Below are 22,495 nucleotides of genomic sequence, written 5' to 3' on the forward strand. Positions count from 1 at the left end.
TTAAAGGGCCAGTTCCAAGCTGCGCTGAAAAGGGGGGGGGAGGGGGCAGAGAGAAGTGAGGTGAAGACCGAGAAGGCCGAGGAGAGCCCCCCAATCCCGCGCCGAGGCGGCGGCGGCGGCGGCGGCGGCGCGACGATGAGGATGATGAATACATTGCAAAGTTTTTTTGGCCCCGGCGAGGGGTGTCAGATTGAGTGCTCTGTGCGCATGTGCGAAGGTGTCCAAACTGACAATGCTGGGGAGATGAAGATAGTGTGTAGCTGCTTCTGGGCTCAAGGAGGAGGAGAGAGATTCCGCGAGCCGACACCATGCGATCCAAGGCGAGGGCGAGGAAGCTAGCCAAAAGTAAGTCTCCCGCGCTCGGCCGCGCCGCGCTGCCGGGCCCGGGCCGCGGGGCCCGGGTGCCCAGGCCAGGGGTGCGCGTCGGGGCGCGGTCGGCGCGCCTGCCGCTCCGGCCCCCGGCTCGGCCGCGCGGCCCGGGGGCTGCTCCGCCTCCCGCGCTCCGGGGCGGCCGGGCTCGGCGCGGAGGCTCGGGGCGCCCGGGCCGCGCGCTCCCCGATGGCGCCGGCCCCCTCCCCGCTGAACCCCCTCCCCCCCACAGTGTCAGGCGCTCGGGCCCGGGAACCCGAGGCGCGCGGTGGGGGCCGGGGAGGGGGGCGGAGGGGGAGGGCCAGGGGTGGAGGGGAGAGAAAAGCGAAAGTTAGCGAAAAGTTGACGAAAGGGGAGAGCAACTTTTCCTCCTCGCTCGCGCTCTCCCTCTCTCTCTCCGAGTGGCTCTCAGTCCTGGTCAAATCATATTCCGGGCTTTTGAAATAGTGGGCGCTAGAGCACCGCCTTTGGCGTCCGCCAGCCGGGCGCAGAGGAGGGAGACCCCGAGCCGGGGAGGGGGCGGAGGAGGGGGCGCGGGCCGGCGCCCACCCGGCTCTCCGGGCGTAAGAGCAGGGGTGGCGAAGGCAAGACGGCCGCAGCCACTTGGGGAGCAAAATGGAGACTTTCTTTGAGCTTGGGACCGTGGTCGTGAAGTTTATTCCCAAGTGGTGCCCCGCGTGGTGGCGGGCGCTCCGCTGTGACTTGGGCAGCCCGCGCGGGCCGCCGCGGTGCCGGTGCCTCAGGCAGCAGAGTCCCCACCGGCCGCCTTCCGACTCGCCGCGACCGCCCTCTGTCTCGCGGACCCTCCAGCACTCATTCGCCTGGCACAGCCGCGCGGCCCTAGGGGATGGAACTGCCCCGGCAAGGCTGCCGGGTCCCGGGTCTTACTTTCTCTTTCGCTCCGCCTCGGGCCGAGGCCGGGGTTCTGCGCGCAGCCTGCGGTCGGCCAGTCCTGGCCGCGGGCGTGTGCTCCCGCCGCCCGCGCCGCTCCCGCCGCGCCTCCGAGTAGCCCATGCGCCCTCCGCGCTCGGCCGCCGGCGCCATCCCCCGACAGGCCAGCGGGCCAGGGGCTGCGGCCCTCGCGGCTCCGCAGCGGGCAGGTGGGGACCGGCGGCGCCGCGGCCCGGCCAGCGCAGCTCCCGCAGCCGGCCGCGGCCCGGCTACAGCGAAGCGGCGAGCGCCGCGCGGAGCAGAACCCCGCGCCGCCTGCTCGTGCCGCCCCCTCCTCCGCTGGCCGCCGACTCGCAGAAGGGACGCCCCAGCCCGCTCGGCTCGAGATTCCCGCTCGATCACCAGGCTGCTCCGTCCGTCCGTGTCTCCCGGGCCCTATCCTGCCGGCCGGCTTCGCAGCACCCAGGGCCAAGCCCTCAAGCGTGAGCCCAGTGGGCAGGGGACCCGCAGCAGTTTTCAGGAAAAGCTCTGTTCTTGCGGCTCGGGACCCGACCGAGCTCGGCCCCACAGCGGCCCCGCAGCCGTAGGCCGCGCACCCAGCCTTCAGGGAAAAGCAGCTCCCCGGGCTCCGCTGTGGGTCGATCGTGGCTCCTCCTGAGGCGCCCCCTTCCCCCTGGGCTCTTCTGCGGGCTGCCCTTGGCCTCGGCCTGCCGGGCCTTCCATGACCTCTGACCCCTCTTGGTGCGAACAAGGCCAGACAGACGTTTTACAGCGGACATGAAGGAGCTGTGTGCGCGCTGCGTGCCTGTCTTCGGCGTGTGGAGCGTGTGTGTTGTGTACCCGTTTGGGTCTGTGTATCCCAGCGGGCTTTCTGCAAGTCTGGACCCTGGCTGCAGACCGCGCTGGTCAGGCCCTCACAGAGGAAGGGCCCAAAGCAGGAGCAAGAAAGAGTAAAGCCGCTGGGCTGGCCTGGCCTTCGCTGGAAGCGAGAGGCTGGTTTAGCGCACCCCTGCGCTGCCCCGGGAAACTTCCCAGAGGCCCACACCAGGCCAGGGGCCTGCCTGGCCTCAGCCCTCAGTCGGCTCCACCCCAGCCAGGTGGGTAAGCTTGCCTGGACCCCGGTTCTGCTCAGGACCCAGATAGGGCGCCTGGCAGCTATCTGCGGCCTGGCGGGGAGGCCAGAGAATCAGAGAAGTTATCTGATGGCAGCCCAGCATGGAGGCTGCTTCTCTACTGGGGCACCCAGAGTGAGAGTCAGCACAGGTGAGCTGATTGCCAGGTCCCGAGGAGCCCAGCTGGAACCCGTTGTGGGACTCCTCCTGGCTCCACTGCTGGAATCACTGCCCCATCCTTCCCCAAAAGGTGGCCGAGGCAGGTTCAGGAAAGCCCTGCCCGCCCCTAGCTGCTCAGGATCTGCTGAGGAATTTCATTTTATTGGACAACATTTTAAGCAGATGTGAAAGTCCCCTGGGACCGGACTCCATTACCTGAATCTGAGCAGCCTGACCATCACTCTGCTGATAACAGAGCATCCTTCTCCCGGCCACATCCCGACTGGCATCAGGTGCTGGGGAGGGAGCAGGGTCATGGTTATTCGGGCTCACAATGCCCTTGCACTTGGGACATGGGCTGTGCCTGAAACGCACAGGGGACAGAAGGAACAGCCAAGCTGGTAGATGTGACCTTGTGACCCAGAGCTTGGAGGAGCCACCCCTGAGGGTACATCTGGGGCTGTAATTTCGTTTGGGTTTCCCTATGACCCTCCTCCAGGCCCCAGGCCAGGGTTTGCTGTGGCTGGGCTTCTAGGAAGCTTGGTTGATAGCAGTTTGGGTCCTGCAGTGGGGTCTTGGTTCTAACCGCTCAGGCAGAGGCTGGTGGGGCACTGGGTCATGGCTGAGGAGAAATCTGAGTCTGAGGACCAGGGGTAGAGTGAAGATGGTTCAGGGCCGGGGTCCCCTTACTTAAGCTGGCCCAGTGTCGGCCAGCGGGGATTGGGGGGCTGTTCTGGCCCCACATTTAAAAACTAAATTTCTAACAATAGCTTATTGTTTCTGCCACTGCCGAGAGAGAGCCAGGTGGGAAGGTGGGGGTTAGCACAGCCAAGATGCCCTCTTGACCTCCACCTTCAGCACAGACTTGTGACCTTTTTCCAGGAGAGATGTGTCCTGAGAGACTCTGCAGCCAGGACCCCCACCAGGCTGCCTTTTGAGGCCTGATCCCCATGCAGGTGAACACCCCCATGGTCCTAGAAACCCTGTATCCCAGGGCTAGGAGTATCCTCTCGACCAGCATCTAGCCCCTGGGTAGGAGCTGCTACCCTGCTAGCTGAGGAACTCTGTGTGTGTGTGTGTGTGTGTGTGTGTGTGTGTGCACTGCATGTTTGAGGTAATGTGTGTGCAGAGGTGTGTGAGAGACAGGGTGGGGGTGAGCAGACCTGGAGGCCCAGCTCTCAGCCTGGTTCCTTCTTCTCACTGAAACCCTGGGGGCTCCGACTAACGGCCCCTGCCCTTCCCCCACCCTCCCTAGGGAAGTCTGACCCTCTCTGGCTGTTGTCCCCAGAGCCCACATGGCAACCCTTTCCTGGGACAGTGGTTAAGGCGGCAGCACCAGGAACTCTCCGCCAGGAGTCTAGCCTCTTGCCCCGCTTTGGGCGAAAACTCAGAGGGGCGGGGTGTAGGGCTGCGGGCCAAGGACCTGGTGCCCTGGGTCACTGCCATGTGCCCACCAGCCCTCCTCTGCCACTGTAGGGTGTGCTGGTGCAGAGGGTGAAGGGAGGGGGCTGCTGTGGACAGACTGGAGGGGTGGGGTCCCACCTAGGCTGCCCTGCTCCACGGGGCCTGTGCAGGAGCAGGTGCAGCAGGACTGCTTAGCCCCTCCCACCCCAGGCTCCTGCAACTCCAAATCCCTTCTAGGCAGCGCTGGGGGCAGGGGACAAGGTCCCCTGCCTGGGTAGGGGCCCGCTGGGGCACCCCCATGGCCCCTTGAGGGAGGCACAGCCAGCTACAGCTTGCTGGGCCGTGGTGGGCTCGATTAGCCCCCTGTTTTATTCAATTAGGAGGCAATTAGGGATCCTTGGGGGGCTGTACTGGTAATTAAGGTGATGTATAATTAGAGTTTCAACAAAAATTATCCAGGATTAAAAATCTTTTGAATAATTTCGTTTAAAATTTTCAAATAGCCTTAAATACAATTTATCAGATTTTGAATCAAACCCGTGTATCAAGTGTTGGAAGCTGCAGCTCACGTAGCGGGCGCCGGAGGACAAGGAGCGGCCAGGGCGCCTTCCCTGTGCGGGAAAGAAACTTCCTGAGGAGGGAGCCTGCCGGGCCTCCCCGCAGTGCAGCGCTCGGCTTGGGTCAGAGTAGGCTACCTGGCCCGAGGGCCAGTAGGCGTGCATCGGGCGGGAGTCGGGCTCGGGCTAAGGGACTCGGGACCCTTCGGGTGGTTGCCAAGGCTCCTTGGCCCCCAGCGCACAACGTCGCAGCCGCTACCGCACATGGGAGAGCGCTCGCGTCTACAGGGGTGCAGTCGCTGACCCCGACCGATCCAGCCATAATGGCGCCTTTCTCCTTCTGATCCCTGATCCAGTCCCAAGGGTCCTCACCTCTTGGAAAAGGACAGTGTCTGCGCTTGACTCCCCAGACCCTCGTCCCCGTGCCGACTCGCCCTTCACTGCCGCTGCGCTGACCTGCATAGAGAGTGCGGGGGTGCAGCCAGGGTCCAAGTCAAGCCATGGGGGTTGGGATCCTCCAGGGAAACTGTGAGGGGGAGGGAGAGGGCTTTCGAGGGCCGTGCTGGGCCCTCCGCCCTTCTGAGCATGATCCCTGAGCCCAGGTTCAGCCTCGGTGGTGTTTGGGCTGCAGCTTGAGCCCTAGTCCTGCTGGGCAGCCTTAGGAAGCTGAGCAGGGTCCCTGTAGGGAGCCCCAGGTACCTTACCCCACTCTCCCCTCTTTGATTCTGGGAGGCATGGAGTAGCTGGCACCTCTTATAGGTATAAAAACCCCAGGTGCAGAGTGCAGCTCTCAAAGCCGCACAGCAAGTTCAGGGTTCAGGAAGTCAGTTATGTGAAGACTCCCAGGTCTTCTGGTGCAGCACCCCCAAGGCACAGGGCACTGCAGGTGGTGGCTAATTCCATAGGGGTTTTAATTTTTTTCTCTCTCGTGTGTCCAGATCTAAGCATTTTTTTTCCAAGGCTGGTGCTCGGTTTGGAACAGGTCTGTTTAAAAGGCAAGACAGACATCCATGTGCCACTGCTGGTGAAGGTGGCGGGACTGAGCTCTTATCTCTGCTGCCAGCAGGTTGGATTCTTTATTTGCTCAGGGCTGGACTCTCTGCTCCAGGGAGCTATGACCAAGCTTCTCCTGACCGGGCTATAGGTGCCCTCTCACAAGGGCAGCTGTAAAGTAGCCAAAGTGTTGACCAGGGAGAGTATTCTCTGCACCCTTCTGCCCCCATCATCTTCCTCCTTCCCAGAGCAAGCCCAGGACTCTGTGCCTGGCCCAGGAGGTGTAGGAACCTGTCTGCTCCCCCCACCCAACCTGGAGGGAAGTAATCAACCTTCCCCTGCTCCAGGCAATCAGAGAGACTTGGAGTGGCTGCTGCTTCTAATGCCAGCTGCTGCTGCTGCTGCTGCTGCTGCTGCTGCTGCTGCCACTGCCACTGCGGCTGCATGGCCTGAGCTGCAGGGCCCAAGTGAGGTAGTTGGTCCAGCTTGGAATCAGCCGTTATTCCTCAAGTCTGTGACCTCATGCGTCCACAGTGTCCACTGTAGGCTGAGTTCCCCCAGCTCTAATGCCCCTGAGCAAGAAAGGGCTGGCCTCTTCCTGCTCTGACTGTGCTCTTCTCCGGGTTTCAACACCAAATCCTCACCGCCTGGAGGTGCCCTGGCCGGCCCACGGGCCAGCCTCTCCTGACTCGGAGGAACAATGCCGGAGCTGGAAGACAGGAGAGCCGACCACTCGAGATACATATTTATTTAATAGTTAACATTTTGTGCAAAAAAGGAGGGAAGTCGGATTCTGGTGAGGGCTTTGCTTATTTTATATCCACTATAACTATTTCTGTCCATGAAAATTGGCTTAATTATATCAATGGAATGTTTCTTTTTCAATTCTGTATGCAATTAGTCCATCTTGCCGGCTGCAATTTATTTTAATAAAAAAATAAACCAGTGGTGTGTTCAGTTCCTCGTCCCCTGGGGACAAATGCGATTGGTGTGTTTAATTTCATTAACTACAATGCGGCCTACTGGAAAAATGTATAAAATCAGCTTTATACAGCTTAAACACTGGCATTTGAAACAAATCATTATTGCATTAGCTGTCACACTGGTAATTCTAGAATCTAAGGAAAAAAATATATTATGGCTGTTTTTATAACCCTTTGCAAATGCACTGTTAAAATAATTTATAATCATTTTAAAACATGGCTCAGTCCTGGTGAATATTTCATCTCCTCTAAATAAGGCTCTGCATTATCCTGTGCACACTTTACATACAGAGGCTGTGCCGTTTCCACTCATCACCCATTTTTCAAGGTGGAGGCCTCAGAGTCTGTCTTTAAGCAAACCTGATGAAAGATGGAGCTGCTCTTTCGTTTTGGCCTGAGCACTGCTCTTGAGAGGACGAGGTGCAGCCACAGAGTCATCTTACACCCACCACGGGTCAGAGGGGACCCCTGAGAGGCCAGTCTCCCTGCTCAGGTGGGAGAAAGGATCAACAGTCAGCATGCAGCAAACCACCCCGTGCACGGTGCCCTGAGCTCAGAGCTGGGACCCATGAAGTCTCCAAGGTCCTCCCACATCCGCTTCCTAAACTCAGGGTTCGGGTCCTGCAGGATGGACTCAGAAAAGCCAGCCAGCATGTATGTGCTGCTTCTGGGTGGAGACGTGTGTCCGAGAGTGGTGTTCATCTCCTGCCTGTGTTCCAGTGAGCCTGAGTGTGTGTGTGTGTGTGTGTGTGTATGTGTGTGTGTGTGTGAGAGAGAGAGAGAGAGAGAGAGAGAGAGAGAGACCCACCTTGCCCTGGCTGTCGGCTGAGTTTGCCGTGGCTGAGGGGGCTGATGGAGGTGGCGGCCCTCATTCCAGCCACTGAATAGCCGTGCACCATGGACTGACCTGCGGGGAGGGTGGTGGGCAGGGGAAGGCTCCCTGGATTCTTCGCTTCTGCTTCTGAGGTGCACTCTGAGGAGAACTGAGTTGTGCTGGGGACTGCCCGGGTAACGGTTGCTGCTCTTCCTGGCGTGGAAGTGGCTCAGGGAACATATCTGGATGTGAAGGAACCGGGCCACAGGTGGGCCTCAGCGTCCCTTGACCCTGCTGGCAGAAGCAAGGGAGCTTGGCTTCTTAGGGGGTGCCTCCCCCCTGCCCCAGGAAGTGCCAGGAGGCACGGTCAGACCTCTCGGGTAGAGACCAGGGCCCTGGGCTGCTGGGCTGCAGGGGGGACAGGGTTTCCCAGGCTCCACTGGGGTTCCGGGGTAATTTCAGAAATCCACGTGGGCTGTCCCGGGCACATCAAGAACCATTCCTGTTCCTTCCTAGACGTCTGACTTCCCTGGGTGGATTTAAGTGATCATTTTCCTCCTTCCGACACAATCCATGTTGAATGGGAGTTTCAGGATTGATGAGGATGGGGCATTCTGAGGGGGGCACAGGCACACACCCAGGCAAGCCCAGTGTCTCTGGGTCATCTGGTGGGGCTAGGTTGCGGTCTGGCTCCGTCCTCCCCAGAGCCCTGGCTCTGGGGCCTCTGTCCATCTGCAGTTTGCTTTCCATTTGGTGCACCGTTGAGGAATCGGCGTCTTTGTCTACTTTCCTACTTTCGTCAGCTCCGGGGCTGAGTGCTGGGCGAAGGGGAAGCCCACAGGCTCCCTGGAGGCTGCCCGCAAGGGCACACTCGGGGCCCCGTCCTGCGGCCAGGCCCATCACCGCCCAGGCTTGGGAGGCATGTCTGGGGGCTCCCTTCTCTCCAACCTTGGACTGTGAACACAGCCAGGTGCTCCTGGATCCTCACACCCTGACGCAGCGTGACTTTGCCAGTACAAAGACCCTCACCTGGCACCAGGTCCAGGCGAGGATGTTGTGGAGAATCCAAGTGAGTTTGAACTTGGATCACTCACCAGTGTGGGAGTCTGTTTCTTGCTGACTGCCACCCCTGACCTCCAGCAGGAAGGATCCGGAAGGGCCCGGCCTGGTGTCTGTGGTGCTTCTGCAGCCATGCCGGGATGCACCAGAATCACCCAGTCAGACAGGCGCTCAGAGCCACTTTTCTCTCCTCTCCTTGGTCCCTTTGGGACACGGCTCTGTGGGTCTGCAGCCTCCCAGGGCGGGGGTCACTGTGGGTAGGGAGGCGGGTGCAGTGTGTGGACCACTCAGTGTGGATGTCCGCAGTGTGGCTTTACCTACCTACCTACCACGGGCCTCTCCCCTGCCCCAGCAAGACCAATTTTGATGACTGCCATGTAGCTCGATCCTGAAATAAAAAGCACCCATGATCCCTAGTTGGCTATTTTGTGTCCAAACCCAGGGGTGCTGGGCCTGGGTCTGTTGTGGCCCTGTGTGTGCAGCCAGGCTCTTTGGGCTCAAAACCGGCCACACCCCCTGCCGCCTTCCCACCCTTCGGCCCGTGGGCGTTCTCCACCCCTGCACCTGTCTTGGGCTGAAGCAGCTGCTGGCATCTGCAGGCTCTTCCCTTATCAGAGGCCCCCGGTTCCTGCAGGGCTGGGGTCTTTGGCTTGCTTTGGCAGCTCCATTCCCATGGGTCTGCTCATCTTTCCCTGGGGCCCTCCACGGGCCTACTGCATGCCAGGCTCCGGGTCATGGTCATCTGGGGGCAGAGCCTCCCCACAGCTGCCGGAAGCTGCCCGGAGGATCCACCTGGAGGATGTGGTCCCTGAGCTCTGGGGGTGGGGTGGCTGCAGCTCTGCTGTGTCCATTACGACAGAGTGGGGTCAGCAGGGACCCCCAGGCTCTGCATCCTTGCTCTGGGCCTCTGGGTCTGAACTGCTCAGAAGGGGAGAAAACCAGAGTCAGACCAGCAACCCACCCAGCCTCAGTGTTCTTGCTCACCCTGGCCTTGCCCCGGTGCTGGTGAGGGGATGCGAGACCCCAGCTCTGCTGAGAACTAGAAAGGCCGTAAGGAGAGAAAGAGAGAGGGAGAGAGGCTAGCCGGATTCCACGAGCCTCCTTCTCTCTTTTACATTTGGTGGTTCACATAAAGTCTGTTTCCCGAGTACCACAGTGTTTCAGCAGAGGGACATGAACACTGGGCTGGCCGTGAGGAATGGCCCTGGGACTCTTTCCTGTGATATGGTTTAATCCCATATCTATATTCAGAAGCTGGCAGTCAATATTATACCAAAATATGGATTTACATAATGGACTCCGATTGCTACTGCCAGTTGGGTCTCGGAGGGAAAGGGGCGTGCCTTGGAAAAGGCTCACACATTTGTATCTGCCCAGTGGGCTGTGACAGCTACCTTGGAGGGCCCTGGTCACATCAGTCCATAAAACATTTAAACAAAGACTGAATATCGTGCTCACCAGAGGAGCCCGGTAGCTGACCACAGGAAGGCCGAGGTGGGTCCCCAGGCAGGAGAAGGTAGAGCTGTCTAGGAAGGCACCCAGCACTAATCCTCACCACTGCCTCCTCCCCTCCGGTGAAGTCCACCTGGGAGTCTCCAGGGAAGACCCCCGCCAGGGAAGGCCATGTGATAAGGGCCTCCCTCTATTGAAGATCCATGGCTTTGGCCTGACGGTACCCCAGCCCACACCCAGGGGGCTGTTGGCCCTGGCTGCCCCAGCCGCCCAGCCCCAGGTGAACACAGAGTGGCCTGGGCCAGGGGGTGTTAGCCTGCAGGAAAGGAGCAAGCTGCCCACAGGTTCCAGGGTCCCTTCTGGAGGAAAGCCACCAGTGACCAACAATATTGTGACTTCAGGCGGTTACAGCAGCTGCAGCAGCACCGGGGAGCCTGGCCTGGCTTGGGGGCTGTGTCCACCCCTTGGCCACCTGCACATCTGAGGAGATGGCTCCCGGAGAAGTTCCTGGCCCTCCTTGCAACTTACTCTCCACCTCTTATTCGTGGAGTAACTGCTGCATTCCTCAACTCCGTGGAAGCCGGAGCTGACACTGCCCGCAGAGACCGGGTCCTGCAGTGGACCCTCTGCCTGCCGATCACCTTGGGAGCGACTCCTCGGAGCAGGCAGGTGTGCACCTGTGTGCCTACTGGTGCTGTGTGGGCGCCTGTGTGCACTCTGGATCTGACGCTGGAGTCAGGTCCACCCCCAGGTAGTTTTGTTCTTATGTTTTGGGTAGGTGACAGGGAGCACTCCCCTGCCCACCTGTGCTTGGAAAGCCACTGAGTTTCATGGGACCCTGTGCCCTCAGCTCTGCGTGGTGTTGGAGACGGTTGCCATGAGCAGCTGGTGCCAGGCCTGGCCCAGAGCCTTCTTGCAGCTGGTTGTAGTGGGAGAAGGGACGAGGCCTGTTCCGAGGTAGAGAGGTGGCAGTGATCTGCGAGCACTTTCCTGCCCGCCTGTAGCCCCCGAGAGGAAACAAAGAAGAGACGGCTCTTTAGACAATCCTGGGCCCTGGTGCTCATATTTAGAAAAATTAGGCCTCTTGAAAAATTACAGAATCATGCTGCCAGTGTCAGGTTGCGAGATAACGATGTGTCTGTGTGTGAAAATATTAAATTGCAATAACACGCCGGGCGAGTGCCTCTCTGAATGGGGTATTCAGTTCCCAGCTCGGGCTGAACATAAGCTAGTGACTGACAGAATACGGATGGTGTCCCAAGGCGGGGGTTTACAGCCGTCCTGGGCCTTCCTGATCGGTCTCTCTGTCTGGGCCACCTAATCATCCTTTTCTTTAATGAAACAGCCCGATGGTGCGGCTAATTATTTATTTATCACATTAGCAGGGGGAAAAGCTATCAGAGACAAATCAATTTTTCCCTGAAAGTGATTTGACATGACTTTAAAAATAAGGCCTCCTACACTTCTCGGGGCGGTGTTCTCAGACCCCCCAGAGTTCGTCGATGCTGCTTACGGGTCCGTTCCGTGGAAAAATGGAGAGCTGCTCGCGGGCCTGCAGTCTGCGAAAGGCAGACCCCGGCCAGGCCGCGTGCTTTCTGGCTGGGGGGACTTGTCGTGGACTCCGATTCCAAGCATCAGAGCCTGTTGGATGGTCTCTTCCAGGCAAGTGAAATCTGAGCAGCCACAAGTAAAATTGGACGATGGGAGATGTGGGATATCTGCAGAGCCCACGGAGGCTGGGTGTCTCTGGCTGTAGACCCACGCAAGAAGGGCATCCCGGCCCCTAGCCCTCGGGACCCTTCAGCAGTTCTGTGCCCAAGGCTGTGAGATGTGCACCGTGGGGGTGCGGTTTGGTGGCTGCACATTTGGCCAAGGGTCTTGAGGAACAAAAGTTCCTTAAGGGAAAGTAAGAGAGCTCCAAAGTCCTGGGGCCAGATATCTCGTCCCAGGAGGAGCTCTCTGGTTTCAGGTCTGGGAATCGGAATTGCAAAGCAGAGGGCCCCTGAGCTTTAACTTTCTCTCCATCGGAGGTGTTAATCTTACCTTCCAAAGGTTAGATAAAGCTGCTGAAAGCTGCTGTTTGTTATTGAATCTCATCTGCTAATTACGCCAGCCCTGGGACTCGGGTTCGAGGTCCCACTCCCTGCGCCTGAGCTCCTGGTGGGGCAGCTGCAATAAGAGCCATTTTCTGCCCCTGCCCAGGTTCTCTCTCTGCCCAGGGTTTTAGGTTCCCTCCATCCTGACAGACTACCCTGGTTCAAAGGGGAGTGGGGGGCTGGCGGCCACGGGGGTGTGAGAAGCCCAGGCTCAAGACCTGGGCCCACGGCCTGGGACATCCCCCTCCCTTGCCCACTGAGGGCCGCAGTGCCCAACAAAGGGCTGAGGCTGGAGGAACGCAGGCCCCCGTCAGCCTCCAGCAGGACCCAGGTGAGAGTGTGGACCCGCCGCGGCCTGGAGGGGAAGCAGGGTGGTCCCCATTTGGTAAGAAGGAGGACGGGCCGGGGACAATTGCTGTGAGCCGTGGACATGGCAGGACAGCTGTGCGTTAGGCGCCTGATCACACAGCTGGTTCTGATCACCTGGTGTTGGTCTCTAGGGAGTGAGTGCAGCTTGGCCCTGGGCACAAGAAGGGTCACCTTGGAGGCCCAAGACGTGCATGGTGGGGTCAGCCAGGCCATCTCCTCGAAGCCCCTGGTGTTCCACTGAACCTGGAAAAGCAAAACTGAGAGGCCCCCTTCCCTGCCTGCCACCAGGCCTTCCTGACCTGTGGGAAGAACCTGGTGAAGCCCCTGTGAGTGCCACCCCCAAATCCGAGCCACCATGGTCCCTGCGGTCCCCTGAGTTGAACCTGCCGGCTCCCGGCCTTCACTTCCTAAAGTCAATGGGCTCCAGCACCTGGCTTGACCTGGACAAACCACAGAAACTAGATGGGCAAGGGCCGGCCCTCAGCTCTGTGTGACCTACGTGGGGCACGTCGAAGACCACGAGCCCAGTTCCTGGGTGGTCAGGTTAGCCTCTGGGGACCTGCAGGGCCATCCTGAGGGGATGTTCCCTGCTCTCGGTGACCTTTAGGAGTGGGCAGCTCTGGTGAGAGCTGCTCTGGGCTGGCTTGCCCAGTGTGAGGTCAGGGGCCAGCTTGACCCAGTGTGGAACCGGGATGGCTGGACCTCAGCTTCTGTTCCCAAGGTGGCCCCAGGCTGAGTTGGATCCGGCCGTGAGAGGTGGGGCACTGAGGACATGGGCTTTATGCAGACCAGGGCTGGGGCTGGGATATGCTCCGCCAGGTCACCAATCACGGGGCCCTTGACCCCGCAGGTCAGTTCCTGGGTCTCTGCCCGGTGCCCCCAGCTCTGCTGAGTCAGGACAGACCAAGCGCCGTAGCAGTGCCAAGCACCTCGTTCCCAGCACCCTGAGCTGGGCCTTCCAGACAGAGAGGCGGAGCTGGGGTGCCTCTGGTCCTGCAGGCCACAGGGCTTGAGGCCCGCCTCACCCTCTCCAGGCACCAGCCTGGTTGGGGTGGAGTGAGGGCTGCCCAGGGAGCTGCCCAGGCTCTCGGTGGAGTGAGCTGCGTGTCCCCAGCTGCCGGGCCCTGCTCGCTGGTCCCTCCCATCCAGGGCAGGACGCTCCTCTCCACCTCTTGGCCCAACGTTGCTGAACTGTGCCGAGAAGACACAAGGAAGCGGCCAAGCTCCGTGGGGGAGTGAGAGCAGCCCGGCCAGGCCCTGCTGGGAAAGCCACCCGGAACTCGGAGCTGGCGGCCATTACTACTGCTATTATTGTCTCAGGATCGAGGTTGTTATTGTTAGGAGTTATTTTGGGTTTCTGGAACTTTCTCTGGCTGAGGGCAGATTTATGTGTGAGTGAGGAGAGCTGGGCAGTATCCCCTGGGGGGTCCCTGGACGTGGCCTCCAGACAGCAAGATAGCACGGCATGTCCCCCGTCCAGGGGGTGGACAGGGTCAGCGGCAGCATCCCTGGCCAAGTTTTCCACAGGTTCCATGAGAAGAGCCTCGAGGATGGTGGGGACACCCTGCTGCCTGGGGACACCTGCCTGGGGACACCTAGGGACATCTGCCTGGGGACACCTGCCTGGGAGTACCTTCCTGGGGACACCTGCCTGGGGACACCTGCCTGGGAACACCCTGCTGCCTGGGGACACCTGTGGGTGTCAGACTACACGGTGTGCACAGGTGGTGCCGTCAGCGCCCTCGGGGTCCCCTGCTCTCTCGGTTTCCAGGGCTGGGTGCCAGTTCCCTGAGTAGCGGTTTCTCGCTGTCCTGCCATCACCACGCGGTGCTCAGCCCTGAGCCTGCAGCCCTGACGTCGCGGGGGACACACGTTGGCCTGGCTGGGGAACTGCGGGAGGTGAGCTGTCAGGGCAGCCCCTCACACTGCACACACGGGCGTGAGGCAGGTGCTTGCACACATGGGGCAATCCTGTGTGCACACTCGCACAGAGCACTGTGTTCCCACGATGTGACCCTGGGAGCTGGACTTGGCATGTCCTGGACTGTTTTGGAGACTTAATGTGCAGACATCAGATTGGGACACCTCTTTTTGGGGGGAGGTACTGGGGCTTGAACCAGAAACACTTTATCACTGAGCTGCATCCCAGCCCTTTATCTTTTTTATGTTGAGACAGGTTCTAAGTTGTGGAGGCTGGCCTTCAACCTGCAATCCTTCTGCCTCAGCCTCCCAAGTTGCTGGGATTACAGGGGTGTGCCTCCACACCCAGCTCGGGAGACCATCTTGTCAGGACAGGACCCTGTCCAGGAGCTGTCCTTGGGTCTCTACAGGCCTGGAGGCTTGTGGCTAGAGCAAGAGGGAAAGGGAGATGGGACAGTGGAGGGCTCCGTTGAGCGTCTGTTGGCCTGGGTGGTGGCCTTTCCCTACTCTTCCCTCTTATCCTGACCAGGGACTGTGGTCCTGGCAGGCTGTAGGGAGCCAGAGGCTGTCCCCCGCAGCTGGGGCAGGACAGGCTGGAGCCCCCTGGATCTGGTGTCAGACAGACCCAGAGCAGGGCGCAGGGGCTGCTCTGGCCCTTTCAACGGGACATTCGATCTGAACCCTGGGGCCCAGTAAGAAGATTCCCGGGAACCGAGAGCACTTTCCAATGTCCGGACTCTGGCACGAGGCCCTTTGTGGGATTATCTGCCCCCCTGGGAGGCCCGGAATGTTGGAGGTGAGGGGCCACAGCAATATAGAGCTCCCGCAGGCTGCCGATAAAACGGGCTGCCTTTCTGTGGCCGCTCTGTCGCCGAAATTTGAGGTGCGGCCCCAGAATGGGAGCCGCTGTCTCAGGACATCTGAGCCCAGGAGGCACCGTCCATTCTGCACTTGCCCTTGAGAATCTGATTCGAGGCCACATCTGCCTATACCTAGGGCTCCTGCGGCTCAAAAAAAAACAAAGTGGGGTAGAAAGATGTCCAGAGGGACTGGTCAGCACTCACTGCCCCACTGACTGTCCTGGGTGCTGTGGAGCACACAGGCTGGGCGCAGGGCCATGGTGGCTGGGCAGTACGTCCCTGAGCTGGCGGGCTGTGGGTCCTGCTGCAGGCTGATGGTGAGCAGAGACTGGTGGGTCCGTGTGCATTGGGCTGCAGGTGCTGGCGTGGCCACCCTGGGCTCAGTGTTGGTTCCCAGAAGCTGGACAGTTTCCACACGGAATCCAAGCCCGGCTTCCTGCCCCTTTTGGTCTCCGAATCGAACCCACCTTTGTTGGTGGATGGCTTAAGGGCATCTCCCACTGTTCTGGGGGCTAGTGCCCAGGGCCTGCCAGTGTGCATCCAGGTGGGACCTGGGCAGGAGCCACACGCAGGTGGCATTGCAGGGAGAAGACACATGTCACCGAGGCTGCCTGTGGCCTTGGTGGGATGCTGGGGAGGGCCTCAGGGTCTCCGTAGGCTGCAGCAACTGGGCTCCCCTACAGAATCATCCCTCCGCTAGGAACCAAGCTTCTCCCTGCCCTCAGGGCCTGGGAGGATCACGGAGGCATCAGGGTCTCCTTCTGAATCGCTCAAACCACTCTGGGAGGCAAAGCAGGGCACAAGGACTCCCCTCAAGTACTCTCCCTCTGGGGGGCATCTGCTTTCATGGTCTGACTGTTAATTGGCAGCACAGGCCTGGGGCTCAGGCAGACCCAGGGGAACCCTGGCACCCACTGTTGGTAAGCGGAGTGTCCTGCTGCTGCTCAGAAGCCTCCCTGAGCTGTGACCCATACTTGGGGCTGTGGTTAAGTCAAGAACAAGCGTGTGTGGCCCTGGAGGACAGCAGCCCCACTCACCTGCTCATTCTCTTCCTGGAGGGCACGGCAGGGTGGCCACAGCAGGTCCCCTCTAGCGGTCTTGGTTGACCTGCTGGGTCCCAGGACAGGTGGGCATCTGGGGGCCCTGGATCAGGTCTGACTTTCCCTGGCTGCTGCCTGCCTACCTTCAGGGCCTGCACCGGGAAACTCCAGTGGACACAACCAGAGACGCTGGTGCGCAACCTCCCTGGGCCCCGGGCCTCCCCCACCCTCACATTTTCATCCGGACATTTCCCTGGGCTTAGCTTGCAGAGCTGCAGTGGTGCGATCGGACCCAGGGCCTCCCAGGGCTGAAGTGTGCACGTGCTGACCCTAGGCCCAGCCCCGTGCCCCTGCCTCCACTGTGGCCTCCTGGGTGGAGGTTTTACTGAGCTGCCTATCTGCAGTGGTTTCCTCTCGGGGCTAAGGGATGACTTGGGTTTCATCTGTTGGTGATGGCCTTCTTTATTTTTCATGAACTAGGCCATTGATTAGGCTCCAGGTTTGTGGAAATGTGTTAGGGCCTGCAGATCTCCAGGGACAGAATGAGAAGTCTCCTGAGGTTTCCAGTCGCGAAGCAATGGGCGGAATGGCGTCACTCACCGCCAGTGGACGTTCAGAGACAGAGGAAGAAAGGGCAGAAGAAAAGGGAAGAGAAGTCCAGGGACGGGCCATTCTCGGGCCAGAGCTGAAGAGCGCATGGTTGACGCTCCACCACTGGAGACGCCACAGAGGTTTCTGTCCCTCTTCTCGGAAGTTCCAGTGCCTTCCTCGATGGGGACTCTGTGGTCAGCCCCACCTATGGGACCAGGTGCAGAGAGAGGGCTGGGCTGGCAGCAGAGGGGACCGGAGCCCAGGCTTCCCCAGTCTGTAGGAGAAAGAGCCCCTGCCTGCCAGGGCCCCAGGAGCCTCTGAGGAGAGGAGGTGCCGAGGGCCCTGGACTCCACCCGCTGACCAGCTGATCCTGGTGGGTCAGGGCCTGTCAGCAAACTGATTCCACAGAAGGTCAGGTCCGGGGCAGCCCACCCCCGAATGAGGAGACACGCTGCTGGGTTGGTCCGAGGGAGTTTTTGGATCACGGGAGGGAATTTAGGTAGATTGGATTTCTTCGTCTGCAGACGCGGTCTGGGTCTAAAACGCCCAACGTGCCCGTTTCCTTGAGCGTCGTAAACCTGACATTTCCAGATTGTCAGCCAGGCGCGGCCAGCAGCCCCGGAGCTACTCAGCTCTCCAGAAATCACCTCTCCATCCTTCTCCATCGTGTGCCCCGACGTCTTGACTTTTTTTTGAAGCAGCCTCAGGTGCCTTTGGACAAGTGCCCACTGATTGACAAATCAATCTTCCGGGCAGGCAGATGTGCGGCGTGTGCGGCCGGGCGCAGCCTCCGTGCCGGGCTGGGCAGGCTGGGCTCAGTTTCCCCGCGCAGTGGTCTCCTGGCCTCCCTGACGCCCTGCGGGGCCTCCTGCCATGGTCCTTCTTCTCCCTGTTCCCTTCCTGATGCTCCTCTCACCTCCCAAAGCCAGCCGCAGCGTGGTGGAGGATCAGGAGCTCTGAGACGCCCCACTGGGACGTCTGCTGTGAACATTCCCCTCTCCTGCAGCCTGACTCGGCCTCGGCTCTGGGGGACACATGGACAGGCTGGAGTTTGGTTTGGCTGAGAAATCTCCTTGGGAGGAGGTGAAGACAGAGCAGTCAGGAGTGAGGGGCTGCGGTCCCTGGGCTCCGTCCAGACACCAAACCAGCTTTCCCTTCGGTTGCATTAAGAGAGCAAGGGCCGGGGCAGAAGCTCCTGGCAGAGCGCTCGACTGGCACCTGCAAGGCCCTGGGCTCCATCCCCAGCACCGCGAGGGGAAAAAGAGCACCAGGGCCTTGAGTCTCTGAGAACATCCCCGGGGCCAGCCACGGCCCGTCAGGCCAGGGCTGAGGGTGGGGGTCCCTACTGCCATGGGACCCATTCTACCTCAGAACCCCAGGCCGGCTGAGCAAGGACCCCAGAAGTGCCTGGGAGAGGCAGGCGCCCTCCTGCTGTGAGAATCTGCAGCCCGAGTGGGTGAGAGGGGCATCAGCAGTGCCCCGGCTCCCTACATGCTGGAGACCCAGGCGGAGCACTGGTTTCTCCAAGGCCTTGGGCCCCGGGGCTGCCCCGCCAGCCCTGGGATCGTGCACACCCCTGCCACAGGGAGAAGTGGCTTCTGTGCTTGGAGGAGCAGAAACCCCTCAGAGCCCAGCAGCGGGTCCATCTTCCTGTTCCAGAAAACTAAACTGTGTCAGGGCTTCTCCAGGCCATGACACACATAGGCCCCGTCGCCTCTTCATACGGCAACAGAAATACCCGTGCTGGGCAGGGGGTCCCCACGGCTCCTCCGGGGGCAGCCCCGCCTGCTGATACTTGCAAGGGAGCCTCCGCCCCAGCCTCCCTCTGTGGTCCCCCGAATTCCCCTTCTGGCTGCGTCTGCTTAGGGCTGAGCTTAGCGCTGCACAGTTCCCTGAGGCCTGAGTTTGGGCACCCCCCGATTTGTTTTGATTTAGTGAAAACAGGGACATCAGATTCGTTGTCCTCCATCAGACCCATCGATGGGAGGCTGGCTCCTCCTATCATCTGACCCATTGGTCAACGCCACTCCGTTCAGTTTGGGCTGTCTCCAAGCTGTCACCGAGAGCCGAGAAGCTCACTTCCAGCCTTCCAGGTGCTCCCGGTCCAACTGGACAGATGACACACCAGCACCGGGATTCAGTAGCCACTCAGAAGCAGATCAGCCCGGGATCTGGCAGCATGAGTGCCGACCCGGTGCACGACAGACCCTGGGCCTGGGTCCAAATCGGGTGGCTCCACTCCGGGCGACTCTGGTGACATCAATGACCCTCCTCACCCACGGCACAGGGTGGAAGAAGAGAAGGCCAGTGAGCTTCCTGTCATCCAGAAAGCCACCCAAATGTCATCCTAGGGGCTGGTCACCCAAGAGGACACGGGGATCCAAACTGCTCAGAGCAGCCCAGCAGGGTGACTCCAAGGACTGCAGCAGTCACTTCTCCCAGGAGCGGCTGGCCTGGGGATGGAGTCCAGCCGGAGGACTCGAGTGCTGGCTTTGCCCGTGAGCAGCACCTCATGCCCACCCAGGCTGGGTCGGGAGCTTCCTGGAGCTCCTGAGCCCCTGGGCACACCTGCTGGGCCCCAGCTGCCTTGGGGACAGGACGTAGAAACTCCTCAGGGAACAAATGGCTGTTTTCACCCAGACAGAATCAAGGTCCAGTCTGCTGTGCACCCTAAGATGCATGTTCCCCTCTGGAAAGGACCACGGGCCCACTCTGGGGACTGCTCAACCCTGTGACTCCGTCCCAGACTCTGGCACAAAGAGGCCTTCAGAGACCCCAGACCCAGCTGCTTCTTTCCATGCTGATGCCCACCCCAGCTGAGCCCTGAGGCCCCCCTGACTTTCAACTCTGGCTGTGTGCTTCTGAGCCCACGGGAAAGGGGGAAGTGTGTTCTCAGTGCCCTGGAGAGCGGCCCCTGGAGAGCGAGCAGGCCATGAGACTCAGGGTCCAGAAGTGCATCTGGGTGGTGGCAGCAGACTCCTGCCCTGAGCCTCCAGTCCAGCTGACAGCAGAACCGCTGGACCTGCCCCTGAGGCCAACAGGACGGGGCTCCTGTCAGTCCCCGTGCGTGATGGTGTATCACTCCGGGGTCCACCCGAGGCTTCCAGGGTGGGGGTCTCAGAGGCAAATCCACGCTGGCTGCCAGGATCCAGCTGTGCCCACAGGTGCCCTGCAGCAGCAGAGCAGATGGCCCCGAGTGCAGATGCCCGCTGCTGCTCCCGTCCTGCCCGGAGACCCCCGTGATGAGCCGTGCCTGCATGCCTGCTCTGGGTCAGGATGGGGACTTCTCTCAACGCCAGATGCTAATCAGAGACTCGAGCAGGGAGAGGGTGGACTGTGAGCTGTGGCTTCAAGGTGCAGCCCAGGAGACCAGGGAGCCCAAGCCCAGGAGGAGGCCCAGGTGGACTTTCCAGGGTGGGTCACTTGACATGGTTGGAGCCAGACAGGCACAGGGACCATGCCAGCGGGGAAACCCAGGCCCCAGGACAGGACGGATGGGCGCGGACGCCCCAGGGAGCAGCCACCCCTGCTCAGCAGCACCCAGCTGTTTCTCCACCTTTCAGAGCTCCGCCTCTGGCCTCTGCACTCGGCCGGCTACTCTGGGGCCAGCGCTGGGGGCTTTTCACAGACGCTCGCCCCTGTGGAGTTGGAGAGAAGGACCAGGCTTGAGCTAAGTCCGTTCCTGGTCCTGGCTCCTCTCCCTGCTGCCCCCGAGCCACTTCCTCCAGGCTATGGCCTGCAGCCCTCCCGGGCTCCTGGAGTCAGAGGAGGAGCTGGGGTTCCCACAGCCTCCCTGGTGCTCCATCTGCAGTGTCCTGGGACTGTCCCTGTTGCGGAAGGCACCGTAGTCTTGCAGAGGAATCGGCCCCCTCAGGGTGGCTGGACAGGGCTGCCAGTGGCCCTCACTGGGCACTCACCAGGACCAGGGACTCATCCCACAGAGAGGACAGCGATGGCCCCACTGTGGACACACAGGATGGATGGTGGTGTCCCTGCTGTGGACACTCAGGGAGCCTCAAAGAACTGTGTGGACCCGAGTGGCCACCATGGTGTGAGCCCTGGAGGCACAGCTGTGTCCTTGGGGGTCACCTTCTCACTGGAGGACACACGATAGCAAGTGGCCCGATGGAAGAGAATTCAGCCTGCAGAAACTGGGAGAAAATGCACGGTGCCGAAGAGGGGTGTCCCTTTAGGTGTGCTGCCCATGGTGGCCTCCTGAGGAGGGCACTCAGGCGTGGACTTAGAGGAGGAGACTGAGATGATCACCAGGATGCTGCCTCGGCCGCCCGGTGAGGCTGATGGTCAGCGCACCTCCTGCCTGCAGATAAGGTCACGGCTCAGAGAGCACCGAGACCGCGTCAGGGCTCCAGACAGCAGGTCACATTGTGGGGCCCTGGGTCCAGACCCCAGGGGACCAGGGAGTGGTCTGAGGCGGGGCCGCTGCGGGCTCCTCGGGGGTCCTTCCTGGAGCAGATCCCTAAGGTCCTTCATGCACGTCCACGCCCTGTGACCCCAAGGTGTGTGGCTGACCCTGTCATTGAGGCCCAATGTGGGACGGGCGCACAGGGGTGGGGCTTTCGCTGTCTCTCATTTCTGCGGTCAAAGGTGCCGTGGGTTATAAAGGGTCCACCACCATCTGTAAGAACTTTTGAGACCTAGGAAGGGTGGTCAGGATCTGCCGGGTTTTACCATCATGAGCAGAACGGAGGGACGGCAGAGGCTGCCGTGGGCCCCCTCGGATCAATGCAGGTTGCCCTCTGGACATGGCCAGCAGGCTGCTGGGTAGCCAGGAAACAGGAGTCTCCCAGGCAGGCTGCTTCTGCTGGCCGCTGGGCAGAGGATTATCACCCTCTCCTTCCCACCCACAGTCCTCCCAGGGCCCAGGCTAGGGCCATGTCGGGGGTAGGGCCCAGGCTGTCCTTGTGGCCAGCCTGGGTCAGCTCTGAGCCCCAGCACTGTCCAGCAGGGATGTCTGAAAGCTCGGGGCAGAAGCCATGCCCTCCTGACCTGCTCATCCTGCCCCTGGGGCTAGTGGACCCAGCTGTGCTAGCCAGACACCAGCTCGCCCCGCACCGTCTGCTCTTTTTTGGTGACTTCTGACTGCTTCTTGGGATTTGGGGCCTCCGAGGGAATTGGGGTGTGGCAGCCAGAGTGCTGCAGGATGCCCACGCTCTGCCTGGGTGCCGTGGAGCTTGGCATGCCTGCTGGGGGCAGGCTCCAGGGAAGGAGGAACAGCTGGTGGAGAGGCCACTCCAGAGACCTGTGCAACCTGAGGCCAAGCCTGTGGAGGTACCAGCCTGTGCTAGCTCCTACCTGGCCATGGATAAGCATGGGCCAGCGGCCCCGAAGTGCAGGAGAGGACCGGGAATGTCGGGGAGCTGCGGGGACCCGGCCCACGTGCCCTGACCTACCTAAGCACATAGACCAGGAAGGAGTTCCTGGCAAATTTCCCTGAGCTCTGGAAACTTTCTAGAAGTCGCCACAGGCGTGTGGACTTCTGTGACTTTGCGGTCAGGCTACCGTGTTTCAGGAAGTGCCAAGCAGAAGTGGAGACTTTGGCTGTGACCTTGGTCTAGGGAAAGCAGCAGCTGTAGCCAGTGTGGTCTGCGGCTGCTGGTGACCCAGAAACAAACACCTGGGTGCACAGGGTGGGGAGGCACCTTGCTGGGCAGAGTGGCCGCAGGACAGTGGCACTTGCTGGGCAGGGGCCAGCAGCAGGCTGCAGAGGCAGGCGGTGGGCAGCTGGGACACCTGGAGCACTGAGGAGGAGGAAGAGGACCCGCACCGGGACCCCCACCTGCCTTGCAGGGTTCCTCCAACTTCCCA

At 60.7% G+C, this 22,495-nt stretch overlaps 1 protein-coding gene across 1 annotated transcript in view; it reads left to right on the forward strand.

The window, feature by feature from the left end:
* Positions 1–279: 279 nt before the first annotated feature.
* Prdm16 (PR/SET domain 16) overlaps positions 280–22,495 on the forward strand; it is a 305,414-nt gene continuing 283,198 nt past the window's right edge. Inside the window, exon 1 of the mRNA XM_026412875.2 lies at positions 280–345. Coding sequence (XP_026268660.1) covers positions 309–345 — 37 coding nt within the window. The 5' untranslated portion in view covers positions 280–308. The remainder of the gene's footprint in view (positions 346–22,495) is intronic.

This window comes from Urocitellus parryii, chromosome 11, assembly GCF_045843805.1.
Source record: "Urocitellus parryii isolate mUroPar1 chromosome 11, mUroPar1.hap1, whole genome shotgun sequence".
NCBI classification, from domain to species: Eukaryota; Metazoa; Chordata; class Mammalia; order Rodentia; family Sciuridae; genus Urocitellus; species Urocitellus parryii.